This window comes from Carassius gibelio, chromosome B25, assembly GCF_023724105.1.
Source record: "Carassius gibelio isolate Cgi1373 ecotype wild population from Czech Republic chromosome B25, carGib1.2-hapl.c, whole genome shotgun sequence".
NCBI classification, from domain to species: Eukaryota; Metazoa; Chordata; class Actinopteri; order Cypriniformes; family Cyprinidae; genus Carassius; species Carassius gibelio.
The window spans coordinates 22,073,078-22,090,524 of NC_068420.1; the positions used below are offsets into that span (position 1 = coordinate 22,073,078).

At 42.2% G+C, this 17,447-nt stretch overlaps 1 protein-coding gene across 15 annotated transcripts in view; it reads left to right on the forward strand.

Moving 5' to 3' along the window:
* Window positions 1-5,349, forward strand: part of LOC128014353 (piggyBac transposable element-derived protein 4-like) — a 93,569-nt gene extending 88,220 nt beyond the window's left edge. For 5 of the 15 annotated variants that reach the window (XM_052597893.1, XM_052597895.1, XM_052597894.1 and 2 more), the window contains exon 4: window positions 4,554-5,289. In XM_052597893.1, the coding sequence (XP_052453853.1) occupies window positions 4,554-5,163 (610 nt within the window). In that variant the 3' untranslated portion in view covers window positions 5,164-5,289. Of the gene's footprint in view, window positions 1-1,525; window positions 1,610-3,593 lie in introns of all 15 variants that reach the window. The other 10 variants (XM_052597903.1, XM_052597905.1, XM_052597904.1 and 7 more) reach the window with 4 other exon arrangements.
* Window positions 5,350-17,447: the final 12,098 nt, after the last annotated feature.

Below are 17,447 nucleotides of genomic sequence, written 5' to 3' on the forward strand. Positions count from 1 at the left end.
CAGACTCCAGTGAACCCAGTGAGTCCTTATTTTTTCAGAATAATTCCTCTTTGCCACTTTGATCTCCTTTTCCAATGTGTATTTAGCCTGTTTATACAAGACATTGTCCCCCTTCACGTAAGCATCTTCTTTGGCCTGACGTAGCTGTCTGAGTTTTGCAGTGAACCACGGTTTGTCATTATTGTAAATTAGTTGAGTCTTTGTAGGAATACACATATCCTCACAGAAACTGATATATGATGTTACGGTCTCTGTGAGTTCGTCCAGATCGGTGGTAGCAGCTTCAAAAACACTCCAATCAGTGAGGTCAAAACAAGATTGTAAATCCTGCTCTGCTTCATTAGTCCATCTTTTTACAGTCCTTGATACAGGTTTAGCTGATTTTAGTTTCTGCCTGTAGGACGGTATAAGATGAACCAGAAGGTGATCAGAACGTCCCAAAGCTGCTCGTGGAACAGAGTGAAATGCATCCTTTATTGTGGTGTGATCCAATATATTACTGTCTCTTGTGGGACAAGTAACATGCTGTCTGTATTTTGGCAGTTCACGGGACAGATTGGCTTTATTAAAGTCCCCGAGAATGATTAAAACAGAGTCCGGGTGTTGTTGTTCTGTCTCTGTGATCTGATCAGCAAGTTTCTGTAAAGCTGAGCTCACATGCGCTTGCGGAGGGATGTAAACACTGACCAGAATGAACGAGTGAAACTCCCACGGCGAATAGAACGGCTTGCAGTTAATGAAGAGTGTTTCGATATTTGAGCAGCACGTCCTCTTTAACACAGTTACATCTGGACACCACCGTTTATTGATGTAAAAGCATGTCTGGCCGCCGCGCGATTTCCCAGTTGATTCTGCGTCACGATCCGCTCTAAACAGCTGAAAGTCCGGCAGATGGAGCGCGCTGTCCGGTATGGTGTCATTCAGCCAGGTTTCCGTGAAACACAGAGCAGCAGAGTTTGTGAAATCCGTCCGAGAAAGCAGAAGGAGTTTGTCCGTTTTGTTGGGTAGAGAGCGGAGATTTGCCAGATGGATGCTAGGCAACGGCGTTCGAAATCCGCGCTTCCTGAGTCTGACGAGTGCTCCCGCTCGCTTCCCCCGTCTGCGCGTCCTGAAGCGCTTGATCAGCGCCGCCGCTCCTCCGATAACAACGTTCACTAAAACATCTGAATAATTGAAATCTGGAAAAACATCTTGTGGTGCGTTCTGCCGAATGTTCAGCAGTTCTTCCCTGGTGAAACTGATGGCAGGAATATAACTAAAGACAGGACAAACTAACAAAAACACAAAAACATATGCGGAGCTCGTCACGGAGGCAGCCATCCTGTATCGGCACCAATCAGTGTCATTTCCATGAGATAAGTCAGTAAATTCGAGTAAAATCACAGGCTTCGCTTATCCCGTGTGAATGGACCACATGAAATTCAGATGTGGGTGATAATTTCAAAATCACACAAGGTCCCTTGACAATACTTACCCCATGCGAATAGGGCTTAACACATGTTTTCATTTATTTATTTTGTTTTAGGAACGTGGTACCTTCAGGGGCATATTACACGAGGGCGGCATACAAGCGTCATTCAGTTATCAGCGCTGTAGACCATCTTAACCAGTAAGTTTTTGTTTATTTTGCACCTGTTAGTTAACTTTTCCATTTATGCCTTCAGGGTATACATTTTTTAACCAGCATGTCTCCACCTGGGAATTGAACCAATAACCTTTGACGCTGATAATGCAGTGCTCCACCACTGAGCTACAGGAGCACTTGGTTTCACTTCAGCACTGCACTTGGCTCTGCGCGCAACTTAGGCCACTGCCCAGGCTATTCGGTGTCCCACCCCATGCCTGGATAGGGGGCTTACTCCTAAGTAAGTAATGTTGCAGTTATCACAGCCTCTAATGCTCCTATAGCCGGGATGTCTGTGGGTAAAAACAACCTGGTTGTTAGTTTTTTAAAGGGGCCCAGGAGGCAGATCCCTCCTTGCCCCATCACGATCCCCACATGAGACCTATCTAAGGTTCTTAGGGGCATCAAAGAGCTGCCCTTCGAACCGCTTCAGACTGCCAACTTGCATTCTGTTGCTGAAAACCTCTCTGCTAGTGGCACTAGCATTGGTTAAGCGATTAGGATAATTACAGGTGCTCTCTGTGAGTCCCTCCTGTATTGAGTTTGGGCCTGTCAACTACAAGGTCATCCTGAAGCCAAGGCATGGGTATGTTCCATAGTTTTTTCCCATGATGATCAGAAGTTGAACTTACTCTGCCCTGTCAGGGCTTTGAGAGCCTACATTGAGCATTCTGCCTCTTGTCGACAGTTGAAAGAGCTCTTTGTGTGCTTTGGAGGCCGCACCAAGGGTCATTTGTCTAGAAGCCAAGGCTATCCTGATGGATAGGGGATGCGATAACTCTCGCTTACTCATCCTCCAGGCTCCAATGTCCGATAAGAGTTAAAACACACTCTACAAGGGGCATGGCTTCCTCATGTGCTTGGTCTAGTAGCGTGCCTATCGCAGAAATCTGTGCGGCGGCTGGCTGGGTTTTACTGTCCACATTTTTTTGAGGTTCTGCAACCTGGATATTCCTGTGCTACAAGCACAAGTCCTGTCAGCATAAGCCCACCATCATGGTTGACTGCTTTCGGGTCCCTTGGGTTATCTTTGTCCCCTACACGTTCTCAGGCCCCTTGGCGCCTGTACTGTAGGAGGTCAACAAAATTACTGGTGTAATTATATCCCCGACTGGTCTGACATATTGTATGTATTTGTTACAAGCCCTTTTTAATGCAATGAATACCTGTTCATCCTTCCTGATAGCACGGCATGATTGTATTGTCCCCATAGCGCAGGGATAGGCCACTCCAGTCCTGGAGGGCCACTATCCTGCAGAGTTTAGCTTCAGCACTCATAAAAACTCACCTGCCTGTATCTATCTAGTAATCCCGAAAACACTGATTGATGTGTGTTTAATTAGGGTTGGAGCTAAAAGTGGCCCTCCAGGACCGGAGTTGCCTATCCCTGCTATAGCGTCTCAGCCTAATGGCTTCCGATGCAGTATGAGGTGTAGTATCAAAGGTGAACATACTCTGTTAGTAATGGAACCTTGGTTCCCTTAGATACGTAACGAGTATTGTATACTTTTCTGTGCAATAAGCAAGGGCACCTCATGTCGTCACTTCAGTCTAATTAAATCAGTTTGCCTGGGTGAGATGGCCACTTGTATAGCCCGATGTCCCAGCCCTTTTTGCGGGTTCGGATGGCTTGCACACGCCACTGTGCTGCCATTGGTTAATTTTCTATCGAACCCCACAAATCAGTGGTCATGCAGTTTAAATGCGTGATTGAAAAAGACTCTGAGAAATATGATTTTTCACAATAGCGTCTCAATATAACGGCTTATGACACAGTACTAATTCCGTATATAAGGGAACCGAGGTTACATTAGTAACGGAGTACATTTACTTCGGTTTACATAATGTCACATAATAAACTTATATATATATTTGTAAACTGCTTATTTTAATGAGCTGTTAACACACTAGATTGATAAAGCTGTTGTGATCCTGTTGTCAGCATGTTTTTGCTTGCTCTTTTTTGCAGATGTGAGTGTGACAGTGACCAGATGCCTGCTGCAAAGAGAGTCAGGACTCTTTCATGGAAAGCAGAGACTGATGTTGACCAAGTTCCACAGACTCTGAGATTCCTGCCTGCTCGGGAACCAGGACCACAGATGTCTACTGCTGACTCACACTCTCCCATGAGTCTTTTCAAACTGTTTTTCACAGAGAGTGCCATGGAAAACCTATGCCACAACACAAATGCTCAGGCTGCCAGGGCAATGGCAAAGGGCTGCAAGTACAAATGGACAGATGTCAGTGTTGATGAGCTGTATCGCTACATCGGACTCATATTCTACATGTCTGTGGTGAAGATGAGCTCCATCGCTGACTACTGGGGAAAGGACAGTCTTTTCTCTCTGCCTTTTCCCGCCACAGTTATGTCAAGGGACAGATACCGCACCATTTCCTGGAATGTACACATGAGTCACCCAGACGCAGATGAGGAAAACGACAGAAAGAGGGGCACAGACCAACATGACCGTCTGTTCAGGATCAAACCCCTCATGGACACGATTCGTCTTGCGTGCAAAGCCTTCTATCATCCTAGAAGAAATGTAGCTGTGAAGGAGAGATTGGTGGCATGCAGAGCAAATATAGGAATGACCGCATACATGAAAGCCAAGCTGACAAAGTTCAAGTTTTTTGTTCTTTCAGACTCATCAAATGGATATATTGTGGACTTCTCCGTCTACACGGGGAAGAATAGTTTTCCTGCAGACCGTGGGCTTTCGTATGATGCTGTGATGTCTCTCCTGGACCGTGAACATTTGGGCTCTGGGTACCATGTGTACATGGATGATTTCTACACCAGTCCAAAGCTCTTCACAGACTTGTTTACTCTGAAGTTTGGTGCTTGTGGGACGTACAGGGAGCAGAGGAAGGGCTTCCCAAAGACTGCAGCTAATTCACTGAGCAGAAGCTCCAGCAGGGGATCCATCAGGTGGATTCGGGATGGGCCTCTTGTGTGTGTGAAGTGGATGGACACGCAAGTGGTGTCTGTTTGTTCCACCATACATGCTGCCTATACAGGAGAGCACATGAAAAGGAACGTCAAAGGACAAGATAAATGGAAGATGAAGTCTTTTCCATGTCCTGCACCTGTGACTGCATACAGCCAGCACATGGGGGGTGTTGACCTGTCCGATCAGCTTCTGCAATACTACTCTGCACAGCACAAAACTATGAAGTGGTACAGAAAAATCTTCCTACACTTCTTGGACATTGCTGCCAACAATGCTTTCATATTGCACAAAGAGCTGCACGGCAACATGACTCATTATCAGTTCATGGAGGAGCTTATTGCAGAGCTCTGTGGCATGTCACAGAAAGCAGCACCAAAACAGTATAGCACAGACCATGTGCCAATTCCAGGAGCTGAGCTGACCTCAGACATCAGAAGAGTTGCTTCTGTCGGTCGCCGGATCTGTGTGCATTGCAAAGCAGTGCATAGAAAGAAGCTACAAACACCTTGGAAATGCCAGGCTTGTGACGTTCACTTGTGTCTTCAGTTGAACAGAAATTGTTTCCAGGAATGGCACAAAAGTCTGTGATTTGTGTTCAAATGTATCATAGTTTTTCCAGAATGAAAGAATAATTCAAAGTTATTGAGTTGTATTCTGACAAATCATCGCAATGACTAGTTATGGCTACTTAAAATGTATGGCATTTATAGTACTTCTCTACAATACTGTATTTTTGATCAAATAAACTCGGCTTCAATATAGTATTCAGACTTTTCAAAATATTGTAATGGTTCCCAAATATTTTTTTTTTGTATTGTCATGCACTATGCTGTATATATAGTTGCTGGTCATATAATTAGAATATCAATCAATCAATCAATCACCTTTATTTATATAGCGCTTTAATCAAAATACATTGCCTCAAAGCACTGAACAACATTCATTTGGAAAACAGTGGGTCTCATTCACTAATTTTTGTATAAAATTTTCTTATTTATACGCACATTTGAACTTCTCACGAGAACTTTCCGCCTAATTCACAACACGTGCGTACGCACATGAGCTGGTTCTTAAACTCGTTCTTCTGTTAGTGAATTTGGAGTCTTCTAAATGAGCGCCCGCATGCACAAGGTTAGTAATTAGCATAATTCACACCTAAACCAGCTCCATATAAGGGCTTTCCTCAACGAGGCACTTGTACAGAGAAAAACAATTATGGCACCGAAACAAAAGGCAAGGAAAAATAAATTTAACGATAATAAACATGAGGTTTTGCTGTCGGAGGTGGAAGCCAGGAAAAATTATTTGATATTTAAAAGTGTATCCACTGGCATAACGGGCACAGGTAAAAAGGAAGCATGGGTTATAACACAGGCTTGTAGATAAGGTGGTATAGGGTGAGAGTGGTTGGTGATGTGGCTTAGGTGTGGTTCCAGTGAGTTGCATTAATCAATGAGGACTTCTCTGGGCAACCTAAAGTGACTGAACAGCCATTCGTCACTCTCCGCGAACATATCTGTGCGCTCTCTAAAGACGCGCTCTCTCCTTAGAGCACGTGCCTCGATGTCTTCAAGCAGTACCAAGTGTGCCATGCCTCTAAACACAAGATGAGACACATTAATCACCGTTTATATAAGGATAGATCAGGTGATTATTGTTTGGACCTCTAATATTTTATATATATATATATATATATATATGTACAGTCTTGTTCAAAATAATAGCAGTACAATGTGACTAACCAGAATAATCAAGGTTTTTAGTATATTTTTTATTGCTACGTGGCAAACAAGTTACCAGTAGGTTCAGTAGATTGTCAGAAAACAAACAAGACCCAGCATTCATGATATGCACGCTCTTAAGGCTGTGCAATTGGGCAATTAGTTGAATTAGTTGAAAGGGGTGTGTTCAAAAAAATAGCAGTGTCTACCTTTGACTGTACAAACTCAAAACTATTTTGTACAAACATTTTTTTTTCTGGGATTTAGCAATCCTGTGAATCACTAAACTAATATTTAGTTGTATGACCACAGTTTTTTAAAACTGCTTGACATCTGTGTGGCATGGAGTCAACCAACTTGTGGCACCTCTCTGCTGTTATTCCACTCCATGATTCTTTAACAACATTCCACAATTCATTCACATTTCTTGGTTTTGCTTCAGAAACAGCATTTTTGATATCACCCCACAAGTTCTCAATTGGATTAAGGTCTGGAGATTGTGCTGGCCACTCCATAACATTAATTTTGTTGGTTTGGAACCAAGACTTTGCCCGTTTACTAGTGTGTTTTGGGTCATTGTCTTGTTGAAACAACCATTTCAAGGGCATGTCCTCTTCAGCATAGGGCAACATGACCTCTTCAAGTATTTTAACATATGCAAACTGATCCATGATCCCTGGTATGCGATAAATAGGCCCAACACCATAGTAGGAGAAACATGCCCATATCATGATGCTTGCACCTCCATGCTTCACTGTCTTCACTGTGTACTGTGGCTTGAATTCAGAGTTTGGGGGTCGTCTCACAAACTGCCTGTGGCCCTTGGACCCAAAAAGAACAATTTTACTCTCATCAGTCCACAAAATGTTCCTCCATTTCTCTTTAGGCCAGTTGATGTGTTCTTTGGCAAATTGTAACCTCTTCTGCACATGCCTTTTTTTTAACAGAGGGACTTTGCGGGGGATTCTTGAAAATAGATTAGCTTCACACAGACGTCTTCTAACTGTCACAGTACTTACAGGTAACTCCAGACTGTCTTTGATCATCCTGGAGGTGATCATTGGCTGAGCCTTTGCCATTCTGGTTATTCTTCTATCCATTTTGATGGTTGTCTTCCGTTTTCTTCCACGTCTCTCTGGTTTTGCTCTCCATTTTAAGGCATTGGAGATCATTTTAGCTGAACAGCCTATCATTTTTTGCACCTCTTTATAGGTTTTCCCCTCTCTAATCAACTTTTTAATCAAAGTACGCTGTTCTTCTGAACAATGTCTTGAACGACCCATTTTCCTCAGCTTTCAAATGCATGTTCAACAAGTGTTGGCTTCATCCTTAAATAGGGGCCACCTGATTCACACCTGTTTCTTCACAAAATTGATGACCTCAGTGATTGAATGCCACACTGCTATTTTTTTGAACACACCCCTTTCAACTAATTCAACTAATTGCCCAATTGCACAGCCTTAAGAGCGTGCATATCATGAATGCTGGGTCTCATTTGTTTTCTGAGAATCTACTGAACCTACTGGTAACTTGTTTGCCACGTAGCAATAAAAAAATATACAAAAAACCTTGATTATTCTGGTTAGTCACATTGTACTGCTATTATTTTGAACAAGACTGTATATATATGTATATATATGTATATATATATATATATATATATATTATATAAAAAATTGGAACTGTAATTATAATTTATGAATAACATCTAATTATATAGGGTTCTTAATACATGCTTATAAGGCCCCCATTTGTACATGATTATTGCGTATGTGTGGTGTAAGTTGTTTTTGAATCTTTTCGTACATTTAGAATGAATTTTAGTACGAAAGTTTTTGATGAATCATGATTTATTCGTGAAAACGTCCGTACGCACATTTCACGCAAAAATCTGTGCCTACGCATATTTAGTGAATGAGACCCAGTGTCTCAATAATGCAAAATGGTAGTTAAAGGCAGTCAATCATTGAATTCAGTCATGTCATCTCTGTTCAGTTTAAATAGTGTCTGTGCATTTATTTGCAATCAAGTCAATGATATCGCTGTAGATGAAGTGATCCCAACTAAGCCAGCCAGAAACGACAGCGGCAAGGAACCAAAACTCCATCGGTGACAGAATGGAGAAAAAACCTTGGGAGAAAACAGGCTCAGTTGGGGGGCCAGTTCTCCTCTGACCAGACGAAACCAGTAGTTCAATTCCAGGCTGCAGCAAAGTCAGATTGTGCAGAAGACTCATCTCAGGGGGGGGGGGGTTTGTATTAAACTCCTGCTTAATACAAAGAGTGACGATGGCGGAGACAGCAAAACGTTCCAAAGTGTGGTTATACTTCACTAGAGTTGATGCAGACAACGCTGGTTGTCATAAGTGCTACAGAATTTTTGCATGTAAGGGCGGAAACACAAGCAATCTGTCAAAGCATCTTTCAAAAGTGCATTATGTGCAGACAGAGAAATGAAAAGTTTTCGACTGCCTAACTCAACACAAAGTACCAACAAGAATACCGTTAAAGTACCGGACCGTTAAGCAGTATCGGTAAGAGTAGTAATACCGTTAAAACCTTAACAAGACCCATCCCTAATTAGTATTTTATGTGTATGCCAGGTTAAAGAGATGGGTCTTTTATCTAGATTTAAAATGCAAGAGTGTGTCTGCCTCCCGAGGAATGTTAGGTAGGTTATTCCAGAGTTTAGGCGCCAAATAGGAAAAGGACCTGCCGCCCGCAGTTGATTTTGATAATCTAGGTATTACCAAATTGCCTGAGATTTGGGAACGTAGCTGACATAGAGGAGTATAATGTAGAAGGAGCTCATTCAAATACTGAGGTGCTAAACCATTCAGGGCTTTATAAGTCATAAGCAATATTTTAAATATCTATACGATGTTTGATAGGGAGCCAGTGCAGTGTGGACAAGACCGGGCTAATATGGTCATACTTCCTGGTTCTAGTAAGAACTCTTGCTGCTGCATTTTGGACGAGCTGTAGTTTGTTTACCAAGCGTGCAGAACAACCACCCAATAAAGCATTACAATAGTCTAACCTTGAAGTCATAAATGCATGGATTAACATTTCTGCATTTGACATTGAGAGCATAGGCCGTAATTTAGATATATTTTGAGATGGAAAAATGCAGTTTTACAAATGCTAGAAACGTGGCTTTCTAAGGAAAGATTGCGATCAAATAGCACACCTAGGTTCCTAACTGATGAAGAATTGACAGAGCAACCATCAAGTCTTAGACAGTGTTCTAGGTTATTACAAGCAGAGTTTTTAGGTCCTATAATTAACACCTGTTTTTTTCTGAATTTAGCAGTAAGAAATTACTCTTCATCCAATTTTTTATATCGACTATGCATTCCATTTGTTTTTCAAATTGGTGTGTTTCACCGGGCCGCGAAGAAATATAGAGCTGAGTATCATCAGCATAACAGTGAAAGCTAACACCATGTTTCCTGATGATATCTCCCAAGGGTAACATATAAAGCGTGAAGAGTAGCGGCCCTAGTACTGAGCCTTGAGGTACAAAAGAATACTGTGGTCATTTGTGTCAAATGCAGCACTAAGATCCAATAAAACTAAGAGAGATACACCCTCGATCAGATGATAAGAGCAGATCATTTGTTACTCTAAGGTGAGCAGTCTCAGTACTATGATACTGTCACGATTGGTGTACTGGAAACACGGAGAGGGAACCAATTGCAGGTAAGTCATTTATTAAAGGGTAATTCAAACGGGTAAACAGTCCAGGCAGGGTCAACACCAAAATATCCAAATCCAACAAGAAACAAACAAGAAGACAAGGCAAGGCAAGGCAAGGCAAGGCAAGGCAAGAACTGACGGACATGAATTAACATTCTAACATTAAACAAGGACTCCGTAACACAGACTCAGACAGACCGGGTATAAATACACAGAAGGATAATGAGGGAACAGGAGACAGGTGGGGAACAATCAATTACTCAACAAGGAGGAAGGTGACCAAATAAGGGAACAGGAAGTGAAAAGGTGACAGACACCGTGAGAAAGGGGGACATCTAGTGGCACCCCAGGAACACAACCCAGACACTGTGACAATACCCCCCCTCTACGGAGTGGCTCCCAGATGCTCCATGACAAGACACAACACAGAGATCAGGAGGGAGGCGGACAGGTGGAGGCTCAGGGGGAGGGACGGAGGGCCAGAAAAGAAAAATGTGGGGAACAGGCACCAGAATGTAAACGCAAAACAGGGAGACCAGGAAGGAGGAGGACTGGAGGAGGTTCAGGGGGAGGGACGGAGGGCCAGACTCACTGAGGTGAACAGACAGAAACATAACATAAACCAAGAAACACAAAACAGAAGTCCATGAAGAACATCATGTGGCATCAACCAGGACGGAGCAGAAAACCACCACAGCTGTGTGGTCAGGGCGGAAGCCCCCCAGGGTGGAGCAGAAGACCACCACAACTGTGAAGTCAGGACAGAAGCCCCCCAGGGCGGAGCAAAAGACCACCACGTCCTTGTGGTCGAAGCCAGAGTCCTCCTGGGCAGAGCGGAAGACCACCACAACCGTGTGGTCAGGACGGAAGCCCCCCAGGGCTGAGCAGAAGACCACCACATCCTTGTGGTCGAAGCCAGAGTCCTCCAGGGTGGAGCGGAAGACCACCACAACCGTGTGGTCAGGGCGGAAGCAGACCTCTGTGCGGCCAGACCAACGGGACAACGAAACTCTGGTATTCCCCTGGTGTCCTTACTGGACTCCAGAAGATTGGTGCTGGCCTGACTCTGCTCTCGAAGATCATCGGTGACTGGCATTTGTTCATGAAGACCATCGGTGACTTGCACTTGTACATGAAGATCATTGGTGACTTGTATTTGCTCATGAAGATCAATGATGACTTGCCTTTGTTGCTGAAGATCACCAGTGACTTGACTCAGTCCTAGAAGATCACCCGTGACTTGACTCTGTCCTTGAAAATCACCAGTGACTTGACTCAGTCCTTGAAGATCACCAGTGACTTGACGTGAATCTGAAATGTCAACACTTGTTGAGGCTTTATTTTTCGTTAATTTAGCCACTGTTTTGAATAAATACATGGGGTTATGTTTGTTTTCTTCTAAAAGAGAAGAAAAGTAATCAGATCTAGCAGTTTTTAATGCTTTTCTGTAGGATATGTTACTTTCCCGCCAAGCAATACGAAATACCTCAAGTTTTGTTTTCCTCCAGCTGCGCTCCATTTTTCAGGCTGCTCTCTTTAGGGTGCGAGTATGCTCATTATACCATGGTTAAGTTTCCTTAAGCGTAAAGGAGCAACTGTATTTAAAGTCAATCAATCAATTTATATTTATATAGTGCTTTAAACAAAATACATTGCGTCAAAGCACTGAACAACATTCATTTGGAAAACAGTGTCTCAATAATGCAAAATGATAGTTAAAGGCAGTTCATCATTGAATTCAGTTATGTCAGCTTTGTTCAGTTTAAATAGTGTCTGTGCATTTATTTGCAATCAAGTCAATGATATCGCTGTAGATGAAGTGACCCCAACTAAGCAAGCCAGAGGCGACAGCGGCAAGGAACCGAAACTCCATCGGTGACAGAATGGAGAAAAAAACCTTGGGAGAAACCAGGCTCAGTTGGGGGGCCAGTTCTCCTCTGACCAGAGGAAACCAGTAGTTCAATTCCAGGCTGCAGCAAAGTCAGATTGTGCAGAAGAATCATCTGTTTCCTGTGGTCTTGTCCGGGTGGTCCTCTGAGACAAGGTCTTTACAGGGGATCTGTATCTGGGGCTCTAGTTGTCCTGGTCTCCGCTGTCTTTCAGGGCAGTAGAGGTCCTTTCTAGGTGCTGATCCACCATCTGGTCTGGATACGTACTGGATCCGGGTGACTGCAGTGACCCTCTGATCTGGATACAGACTGGATCTGGTGGCCACGGTGACCTCGGAACAAGAGAGAAACAGACTAATATTAGCGTAGCGTAAATATTATTCTTCTAATGATGTAGCAAGTACATAGGGTGTTATGTGAAGGGTTTCAGGTTCCAGTTTACCTAATTAATGCAGCCTAAAAATCCTTTAACTGATTTGGATATTAAAAGCATTTTAGTATGTTATGTGTAAGCCAGGTTAAAGAGATGGGTCTTTAATCTAGATTTAAACTGCAAGAGTGTGTCTGCCTCCCGAACAAACGTAGTGGAAGTAGAGGAGTATAATGTAAAAGGAGCTCATTCAAATACTGAGGTGCTAAACCATTCAAGGCTTTATAAGTAATAAGCAATATTTTAAAATCTTTACGATGTTTGATAGGGAGCCAGTGCAGCGATGACAGGACCGGGCTAATATTGTGATGATTCTGCCCTCGTGTCCTTGATTTTCCCCTAGTCTTAAGGCAGGATCATGACAGACCTGTGTTTTGTGTACAAGCACATGGCCTTGTCTTTGGGCCATATGCTTGTGTTGTCTCGTTCCCTTGCCCCGCCCCCCATGTTATCCTAGTTTTGTCGTGATTGCCTTACCTGTGCCACCTGTTGTGTCTTGATCAGTCTTATTTATATACCCTAGTGTACTCTGTCTTGTGCGGTTCATTGTTTCTACATGTTTCCTTGTGAGATATTGTATCATTGTTACCCCTTGAAGAAGTCGTTGTATTACCCGTGAGTGTTTGTCTTTAGTAAGAGTTCCTGTGTCAAGAGTCTTTGTTTATCGTGTCAACCCAGTCTTGTTAAGTTATTTAGTCTCTGCCCTAGTCGTTGTTTTCCCCCTCGTGGGTTTTGTTTTCCCCTTTTTGTCTTTAATAAAACGTTGTGTTGTACATCCTGTCTGCGATTGAGTTCATCCCAACCCTCCACATAACAAATATGGTCATACTTCCTGGTTCTAGTAAGAACTCTTGCTGCTGCATTTTGGACTAGCTGTAGTTTGTTTACTAAGCGTGCAGAACAACCACCCAATAAAGCATTACAATAATCTAACCTTGAAGTCATAAATGCATGGATTAACATTTCTGCATGTGACATTGAGAGCATAGGCCGTAATTTAGATATATTTTTGAGATGGAAAAATGCAGTTTTACAAATGCTAGAAACGTGGCTTTCTAAGGAAAGATTGCGATCAAATAGCACACCTAGGTTCCTAACTGATGACGAAGAATTGACAGAGCAACCATCAAGTCTTAGACAGTGTTCTAGGTTATTACAAGCAAAGTTTTTAGGTCCTATAATTAACACCTCTGTTTTTTTCTGAATTTAGCAGTAAGAAATTACTCGTCATCCAATTTTTTACATCGACTATGCATTCCATTAGTTTTTCAAATTGGTGTGTTTCACCGGGCCGCGAAGAAATATAGAGCTGAGTATCATCAGCATAACAGTGATAGCTAACACCATGTTTCCTGATGATATCTCCCAAGGGTAACATATAAAGCGTGAAGAGTAGCGGCCCTAGTACTGAGCCTTGAGGTACTCCATACTGCACTTGTGATCGATATGATACATCTTCATTCACTGCTACGAACTGATGGCGGTCATATAAGTACGATTTAAACCATGCTAATGCACTTCCACTGATGCCAACAAAGTGTTCAAGTCTATGCAAAAGAATGCTGTGGTCAATTGTGTCAAACACAGCACTAAGATCCAATAAAATGAATAGAGAGATACACCCACGATCAGATGATAAAAGCAGATCATTTGCAACTCTCAGTCTCAGTACTATGATACGGTCTAAATCCTGACTGGAAATCCTCACATATACCATTTTTCTCTAAGAAGGAATATAATTGTGAGGATACCACCTTTTCTAGTATCTTGGACAGAAAAGGGAGATTCGAGATTGGTCTATAATTAACTAGTTCTTTGGGGTCAAGTTGTGTTTTTTTTTTTTTTTATGAGAGGCTTAATAACAGCCAGTTTGAATGTTTTGGGGACATATCCTAATGACAATGAGGAATTAATAATAGTCAGAAGTGGACCTATGACTTCTGGAAGCACCTCTTTTAGGAACTTAGATGGTATAAGGTCTAACATACATGTTGTTGGTTTAGATGATTTAACAAGTTTATACAATTCTTCCCCTCCTATAGTAGAGAATGAGTGGAACTGTTCCTCAGGGGGTCTATAGTGCACTGTCTGATGTGATAATGTAGCTGACGGCTGAATGGTTGCAATTTTATCTCTAATAGTATCGATTTTAGAAGTAAAGTAGTTCATAAAGTCATTACTGCTGTGGTGTTGGGAAATGTCAACACTTGTTGAGGCTTTATTTTTCGTTAATTTAGCCACTGTATTGAATAAATACCTGGGGTTATGTTTGTTTTCTTCTAAAAGAGAAGAATAGTAATCAGATCTAGCAGTTTTTAATGTTTTTCTGTAGGATATGTTACTTTCCCGCCAAGCAATACGAAATACCTCTAGTTTTGTTTTCCTCCAGCTGCGCTCCATTTTTCAGGCTGCTCTCTTTAGGGTGCGAGTATGCTCATTATACCATGGTGTCAAACTGTTTTCCTTAACCTTCCTTAAGCGTTAAGGAGCAACTGTATTTAAAGTGCTAGAAAAGAGAGAGTCCATAGTTTCTGTTACATCATCAAGTTGTTATCATCAAGAGGTTTTGGATATGCTTGGAATTTCGATACATCAGGAAGATAACATAAAAAGCAGTCTTTTGTGGTAGAAGTGATGGTTCTTCCATACTTGTAACAAGAAGTAGAATTTACAATTTTGGCTATATGAAGTTTGCACAGAACTAAATAATGATCTGAGATATCATCACTTGACTGCACAATTTCAACACTATCAACATCAATTCTGTTTGACAGTATTAGGTCCTGAAACGTGTTGTCTAACACCAATAGAGTTCAAGATGTCATAAATGCTGATCCCAATGCATCTTTTTCATTATCGACATGGATATTAAAATCACCAACTATTAAAACTTTATCTGCAGCCAGAACTAACTCGGATGTAAAATCACCAAACTCTTCAATAAAGTCTGTATGGTGGCCTGGTGGCCTGTATACAGTTGCCAGTACAAACATAACATGGGATTTATCATTAACATTTGTTTCTCTGGATAATGTTATATATAGCACCATTACTTCAAATGAGTTATACTTGAAGCCTGCCCTCTGAGAAATCCTGAAAACGTTGTTATAAATTGAAGCAACTCCTCCCCCTTTGCCTTTTAGACGTGGCTCGTGTTTATAACAGTAATCTTGGGGGGTGGACTCATTTAAAATAATGTAATCATCAGGTTTTAGCCAGGTTTCTGTCAAACAGAGCACATCTATATTATGATCAGTTATCATATTATTTACAAAAAGTGTTTTCGTAGAAATGGATCTGATATTCAATAAGCCAAGCTTTATCATTTGTTTATCCATATTGCATTTGTCTTTTATTTGTTGAACCTCAATTAAATTGTTAACCTTAACTTGGTTTGGACGTTTTTTGTATTTTCTAGTTCGGGGAACAGACACAGTCTCTATAGTGTGATATCTCGGTGAAAGAGTCTCTATGTGCTGAGAATTAACTGACCTCTGTGATGGGAGGCAGCTAGCAGATGGTCGGTTTAGCCAGTCTGTCTGCTTCTTGACCTGGGCCCCAGTTAGTCAAGTATGAACTCTAAGAATATTTGCCATATTTCTAGAGAGAAGAGTGGCGTCACCCCAGGAGGGATGAAGACAATCTCTTTTAAACAGGTCAGGTCTGCCCCAAAACCTCGTCCAATTGTCTATGAAACCTATGTTGTGCTGTGGGCACCACTTAGACATAACAATATGAACAGCTGTTGTGATGCTCAGACACTCTTCAAAACTTTTTCTTCTCTTCTTAATGTGCCTCCACCACCTCCCCCATTGACTCTTACAGCAGACAACATGTTTATTAGATCCTATACCCACTAATTCTGTACCCACTAATGACCAATTCTTCACACCGCAGACTAAGGATAACTTCACAATGACCGATGCACACTCTTTCTCCTCCTCCTCTCCACTCTCAGAGATGGATGTTTCCAAACTTATCCTGTTCAATCATCCTACTACTTGTCCACTTGATCCGATCCCACTTCACCTCCATCAAGCGATCTCTTCGTCAATCATACCTTCACTTACTCACATTATCAACTCCTCTCTTCACTCTGGAACATTCATTGCAAAGACACTTGAGCAAGCTGTGTTCAACCAACTTTCTATGTTCGTGTACAGAATGACCTCCTGGACAGCAACCAGTCTGGCTTCAAAAGTGGCCGCTCAACTGAGACTGCCCTGCTCTCGGTTACTGAAGCCCTGCGACTGGCAAGAGCAGCTTCAAAATCCTCAGTACTCATCTTACTTGACCTGTCTGCTGCTTTTGACAATGTTAATCACCAGATTCTCCTGTCCACCCTCAGAAAGATGGGCATCTCTGGAACCGCACTCCTGTGGGTTAAGTCCTACCTCTCTGATAGATCCTTCAGCGTGTCTTGGAGGGGTGATGTTTCTAAGTCACAACAACTTGCTACTGGGGTTCCTCAAGGCTCAGTACTTGGACCACTTCTCTTCTCCATCTGTATGATGTCATTAGGATATGTCATTCAGAAGCATGGCTTTTCTTATCACAGCTACGCTAATGACACCCAAATCTACTTCTCATTCCAACCAGATGACCCGACGGTAGCTGCTCACATTTCAGCCTGTCTGAGTGACATATCTAGCTGGATGAATGACCATCACTTTCTGCTAAACCTTACTAAGACAGAACTACTGGTGATTCTAGCTAACCCATTGTTTCATCACAACTTATTCTTGAAAGATGAAGCAGTTCCCTCTTTGTCTGGAGAAGGCGTTGTTTATGGACCACAACCGGTAAGTGTATTTTATTATTTAAGTTGGTGCATTCAACAGTTTCTGTAACTTACTACACAAAGGGCAACGCTGTTTAGCTTTGTTAACTAGATGTTAGGGCTGTGCAAAAAAAAATGAATGTGATTTTCATGCGCATCTCATCATCAGTAAAAATGCTCCTGTGATTATAAGTACATCTCCAGCACATGTCATGATCCTGCCCACTTGCTTCTCAAAACTAGTCCAATCGCGTTACCAGGAGGTCAGCCTGCTATAAGCTGCTGTCGAATCAAAACACAGGAACCGCTAGTCCAATCAGAAGTCGTTACGTATTTCTGAAGGAGGGACTTTAT